Source organism: Rutidosis leptorrhynchoides, chromosome 7 (assembly GCF_046630445.1).
Source record: "Rutidosis leptorrhynchoides isolate AG116_Rl617_1_P2 chromosome 7, CSIRO_AGI_Rlap_v1, whole genome shotgun sequence".
Classification (NCBI taxonomy): Eukaryota; Viridiplantae; Streptophyta; class Magnoliopsida; order Asterales; family Asteraceae; genus Rutidosis; species Rutidosis leptorrhynchoides.
In genome coordinates, this window is record NC_092339.1 from 33,709,936 (window position 1) to 33,716,520 (window position 6,585).

Below are 6,585 nucleotides of genomic sequence, written 5' to 3' on the forward strand. Positions count from 1 at the left end.
AATTGGAACCAATTGGAACCAAGGTGCCTTGCTCCTTGCTCGCAATTGGAAGCAAGGTCGCAAGGCGTAAGAGAGCAAGACACCTTGCTCTTTGTGAGGGCAAATTGACAATTTTTTCTTTATGGACTCTCACTTAAAAAGGGTTAAAAAAAATGAACTTTTTAGTGATAATTCCCAAAAAAATTCAACACCGGTGAAATAAATTCCTGGCTTTCGCCACCGGTAGGGATGGGAATGGTCTTAAAAAAAAAAAATAATCTTATTTTAAGCATTTATTTGCTACTTCGTTACTTCAGCGATTTCAACCGCTTTAACAAAGTAAGCTGCATCTTGGGGCTGATTGGACTACGGCCCACTAATCAAGATAATGGGCTAGTGTGGCCTGCTGCAAGTATTCTGTGAGACCGTAACCCATGCTAGTATCATAACCCGCCAACAAGTATAAACTGAAAATCGTTGATTTTCTTTGAACCCTGGAACAATTAAACTGAAACAATCGACTGCTAACTTGTTTATCACCTATGGAATCAAAACTATCATCTTTTTCTATTTCTGAAACAACCCACCAAACCCTTCTAAATTCAGGTACAAAATCAACACCATCTTCAGTAAACCGGCTATGGCGACCTGCAGCTCAAAGAAACATGAAAAATCAATGGTCCAGATTGAATTCACTCAGACAAGAATGGTTTTCTTCATCTTCAGCAGCCAGATCACACGCCACTTCTCTTGTCAATGCGTATCTTTCTCAGAGGCATTTTATCAAACACCTTGCTTGCAATTTCAATTAAATTCAGTCTATTATTCATTGTTCAACCCTTTTCTTACTAGGGCGTCTTGAACTTATAATATTATTATGTATGCAAAAGATCAAAAACTTAAGAGTGTTTGGTTTGTAGGAATGGGAATGAATATATGGTTTTGTTACATATATGTTCCATCATTTTTTTGTTATTTTTATTGTATATATTTTAAGTAAATTAGTAATTAGAGATTGTTTTGATATAGGTACATGAAAGATATGGAGTTGGGAGTTTTAAGTGATATGCCTGACATTCAAAAGAAAGCTTGCTCCAAGTTATTAAAGCAACAGGTGACTGATTGTAATTTTACTTGTTGATTCCATTTGTCTTCTTTATCATGTCATGTAGCATCGTTGGATTTTGCAACCACATATCTAAAAGTCCAGTACCAGATCTTGATGATCTTCTGTAATTTTATTTATGAAAACAGATTATTACAGTATACCATTTTTTTTTATAATATAGTTTATGTGGACCATTTTATGGATCCTACCTAACGTTTGACCGCTCCATGTAGGTTCTTCATCGTGATAAACTATTGTCCTCATATAAGGAGATGGTATATACGCACAATTCCTAAAAATTTGCTATGCGGGAGTATAGTTACATGTTTAATATATATCATCCAAATACAAGCAAGCACCAACAAACACTCGTTTGTTTCTACAGGTGGCTACGGTATTCAACATGGTCAACACAAGTTCGTCACTTAGATGTTTCCATCAAGGGGGAACCAATAGCTCGCATATACGATTTTCTTCCAATTCTGAGGACGCAACTAATGATGGAGATGGTGGAGGGGTACCAGTATATACATTTTGGTCTATATCTTGTTTTGGTAAATTTAGATCACTTGTAATTATCACTCTAGTTATTTTCTCGTGCTAACTTTTTTCTTTATAATATGTTAATATTGTGTTTCAATGATTTAAGAAAAGTTAGCTTTGGAATTGGTTCAGATGTTCAAGTTGGAACTATATATGAAGGTACTCTTCGAATTTCATTTAACCATAACAGAACATATAAATCTACACTAACATCTATTTAATGGGGATTACATTATTTATATATTGGTTTGCGTATGAAAGTGCAGCGATTACTTGTGATAGAGATTCTCTCTCTGAAAAATAAAGACGTTTCAATCATAAAAAGACTAAGTTGGTCTGATGAAATATATCAAGGGGAATTTGATGATCTGAGGAGATGCAACTTCGATCATAAAGAAGGTTTTGAATCAGCTCCTCCAAAGTTGATTGGTTGCATAAGTGAAACTCTTACGCAACCCAATAACCAACCAGACTCTGATGTCTTAGAGGTAGGACTCACAATCTCAACTTAGCCTTAAATGTTATATATCTATAGGTGGCAAGATGGGCGGGTCGGTAAGGTTGGATGAAAGTAAGTCTTAAATGGGTCATGTTTGGTACAGGTTGAAATGACTTAGACCCTTTTGACCCATTCCCTTTCTACTTAATTTGTTCAATTTGACCCGTTTAAGTATAAAAAGCACATCAACCCATTTTATATGTCACCTCTAATTGTATTCAACTAGTAAGTAGGTTGCCTAGTGCACTCTATGTACACTCTGTCAATAATTATGTTTGATTTGACATTTTTATGTATAAAATGAAAATCGACACATTTTACGTGTACAGAACCACCATATTGTTATTTGAATTTGAATCTTTCTTGTACTTTATTTTCAATTTGCAGATCTACTTAACAGCCTGGCTTACGGATGTTAATATAGATAAACAAAGGTACCGGAATTTTTTCATGCTCATATTGATACAGTGGCTTGAAAATATATTTGATGTTTACAATACCGACAACATTTTTTCTTACTCCCGCACTAGTAAACAAATACAATATCTTTCAAAATTATATTTGATAGCCCTTTGTCTACATGTTTTAGTAAGTCTAAAACAAATGGAAATTTGATGGGTACAAGTAAATTTGAATTGAAAATGCTGGATTTTTTAACTGGGAAACCTAGAGGGAAGCCTATATGAAACAAACGTAGGGCAAAATACAAGTCTAATTGGCATCATTGTTGTTTTTGTTTTGATCATTAATGTTGAATATCAACATATTTGTACACAGGATGGAAGATATATTTTCTGAAGTGGGAGAAGAAATGCATACTAACTTTTTTTCCTGAGTTGTTAACTCGGGTTTTAAGCGTACAAGCGCAAAGAGTGTTTTATATACAATCTCCGAGATATTTCAAGAACAGAGACTTGTGTAGGTTAGAGAATATTATGTTGCCGTTTAAATGTCTTTGTGGTTATTTTGGTGGCGCAAGTTGCATGTTCTTGCTAAATTATTATATGCTAGTGAAGGTTCGAAGCGGTGTATTTAAGTGCAATAGAAAAGAAACAAAAAATAGAATCGTGTATGATGGAGTTGTTTTAAATAACTACCCATACAATTGTATTCATTACAATGCCCACAGTTAATATAATAAGATACACGTGCCGATAAGAACAATGTTTGGTGTTAATATGTATCTATCTATTTGTAGTTTCTATTAAAAAAACTACAATAATGATTTCATTATTAGGTTAGTTACTTTGTTAAGAAAAATTCAAATTAAAATATGAAATCTCTTTACGAGATTAATTACGTTATGTATGTATACGAAATACACGTATGAATAAAAGGTTCTAATGTAGGCTTTTATGACAAAGAAAATAGTAATTGTGATGAAAATTGAAATATAATGGTGAGAGAATAAATGTAGTTCATTTATTCCGACCAAGTTAAGTACATCAATGTGTTTGTAAAAACAATGAGAAGTTTCTTACTCGAAATCCGTCGGGTCATTAAACTAAATGACTTTAGCGTTTAAATTCACTTAATACCTAAAATATACCATTAAACTGTTTCGTTTAAAAAACCCGTAATTTCACGGGTCATTTCACTAGTATAGAAGTATAGAACAACATGTATTTACTTTTTTAAGATCAATTTAGTAGCTTTTCCGGTTCATCAAGTTTCTTTAAAGAAGCAAAAAAATCATCTTGTAGTTTGTAGCCGCAAATGTTTCGCAAACCATAACCTTTTAAATGCTAAAAAAGCTTTGTTAATCTATTTCAAAAAGAATTACTGATATATCTAGTATTCATTCCCCAAAAACAGTATAAGCTTTTAAGCGTTACGGCTTCGTACATTTCCTAAGGGAGAAGTTTTACTTTTGCAACCACATTTACGCGGTCATTGTAGAATATGAAGTATTTTATGACATGTTTTTTTTGTTCAGCTTAAAGACCTCACTCAACCTTCAACATGTATATATGTTTCATTTTTTTTTTTTTTTTTTTTTTTTTTTTTTTGAGGTCAAAGACCTCACGACCGAAAAACCAACTGTAATAACTTCGTATATAAAACATGGGAAGCAGATCCAACGGAATAAGAAGTCAAAACCTGTAAGGCCAATAAAATTGCTCTATCAAATAACAAACAAATAATCAACTTCTTCAGTACACCGAGCTTCCTCGGAGCAATAAACTACGATGTGTACAACTATAACCTTGAAGGCGAATTTCACATCTATTTCTAGGATACAACTTATTGTTGGAAACACACGGATACTGAAATGTTAATATACTGAAGACGCAAAGAACAATAGCGTGTGTTAGAAAGACTTGGGATCAGATTTTAACCTCATCATTTCCCTTCTTTGAGGATACAGCAGGCTACAGCAAATTAACAGCTTGATGTTGGGGTGCAAACCCAATCCCACATAGGAGTGAGATAAATTCTAAGGGCAATATATAAGTTAGTGGGCTACTCCCTCTATTACCAATTGGTTTTAGAGTGGAACCTCATTAGTTTATATGATTGTGATACTTGGTGGTTAATTGGGCTAGAAAATGATCCTACAAACTGATATCATGAGCTTTTAAGGTTCGAAGACGGGCACGATGGCGATTTGAAAGCAAGATATTCGATATGTTTGATGATTCGGGTGTTCATCAAGGTTAGATTAAATGACAGGGTTGTGTGTCTTGCAACTTGTGTCGAGATATCGAAGTTTTGTTGCTGAAGACAAAGAAGAGATTTTCGGGAAGATCCGGGTATCGGATCTAAGTTATCATTCCTTGCGGTCCCGTTCAAGGGAATGATGAACTTTTCAAAATTAAGATTCTACTACGCAACTGGAGAAGAAAAATTACTGCGGGTTCGTTAGCTGTTGGATCGACTTGAAATTTTTACCGAAGGTGCTAGAGTCATAGATATAGTATCTGTAAAAATTTGAGAAAGATCGAACCGTTAGATCTCGAAATATAATTTTTCGAAGCTGTTGCCATTCAGGTTTAACCTATTTTGTTTCGGAGCTGTTAGAGGAGAAAAATTACAACGGGTTCGTTAACCGTCAGATCGCCTTGAAAATTTTAATTTAGATGTTAGACTCGTAGATCTAGTTGTGCTCAAAATTTGGCAGTGATCGGACCGTTAGATCTTGAGTTATGATTTTTCGAAGTTGCAGTCGTTTGGGTTTGGAGCTGCTGTAAGAGAAAATTCATAGAGGGTTCGTCTACCGTTGGATCGATGTGAAACTTGGACTGTAGGTTCCAGAGTTACTGATCTAAGAGTGACAAAATTTTGGTGATGATCGGACCTTTGGGATACGATTTTTTAAAGTTGCGGCAGTTTTATGGAGAAAGTTCCGGTTTTGATGTTGCGAGTGGCGAGACGATTTGTTTTGCGAATCTTCGGGCGATAAAGGCTGTGATTTTTCAGAGATGTAGCTTTGTTACGGGAGCCAAAATATATTCCGGATGTGATGGACGGCGTTGTGGGCGCACCTCTCAGCGTGCGTGCGTTCCCTTGGTAACGTTGGGTTGATCCTGAAGTCTTGTACCGAAATCTCACTGGTCCGCACATAGACAGTTTGAGAGTTCCGTTTGGCGACGGTAAAGGTTAGATCCGAACTATCGTTGGAAGGGAGGCCCATATGGATTTGGGTTTTGAGGGGAGGTTTGTTTTGGGTACAAATCATAGTCATACATCGGGATATGGGGAAGAAACAATTGTGTGCACAAGAGTTGGTTTCTCTCGGGTTTTTTTGGGCGGCCAAGTAATAAACAGGGGGACATTCGTTTAAAAATCGACAGTGGGAGTTATCGTGAATGTATGATACTCGTGAGTTGTAGTCTGGATGTGTGGATAGCGCAACGTGACATTTGCAGCATGTCAACGGTTGGGTTAACCCCTTGGTTGGCACACGCAGTTGTGCACCATCAGTGGATGAGTCGATCTTGAAGCCTTGTACCGTAAGTAGACTTGATGTGGTCCCATTCAAGTTGTGTTTCGAGGTTGCAGCAGGTACTAAATTAAGTTAGATCTGGACTATCATTGGAGGGAAGGCCTAGTTGAACTTAGGTTTGAGGGGAGGTTTGATGGATTGCAAACCAAAGTCCAACATCGGATTATTGAACGGGTCAACTAATGTATTTAGTCGAATATTCTATCGTATATGGAATATGTAGGCAGGGTTAAAGCTTCTCTCACTGAAGAAATTGGTTTGAAGTTGCCGTATAGGATGCATTCAACTCACGTTTTCGGTTTGGTTGACATTGGTGCAACTAAGCGAGCGGGTTTTCTTTAGGGGAAACTGATAATGCTAAAAACGAACATATATTTCATAGCATTATTCCTCAAGAAAGACAAGCTTTTAGTTGCAACTGTTCTATTTACAAATGATATTCGTTTAAATAATAAAAGGTGAAGACAAAAGACAGATTCGACGAATTGAAGACGCAAACGACCAAAAAGC

General features: G+C 35.8%; 1 protein-coding gene across 1 annotated transcript; it reads left to right on the forward strand.

The window, feature by feature from the left end:
- Nucleotides 1-487: 487 nt before the first annotated feature.
- Nucleotides 488-3,276, forward strand: LOC139857764 (uncharacterized). Its single transcript, XM_071846601.1, has 8 exons — nucleotides 488-754; nucleotides 1,009-1,093; nucleotides 1,321-1,362; nucleotides 1,473-1,641; nucleotides 1,737-1,789; nucleotides 1,897-2,118; nucleotides 2,517-2,563; nucleotides 2,907-3,276. Exons 1-8 carry the CDS (start codon nucleotides 522-524, stop codon nucleotides 2,962-2,964), a joined length of 909 nt encoding a protein of 302 aa, XP_071702702.1. The 5' UTR covers nucleotides 488-521; the 3' UTR covers nucleotides 2,965-3,276.
- The last annotated feature ends 3,309 nt before the right edge of the window (nucleotides 3,277-6,585 follow it).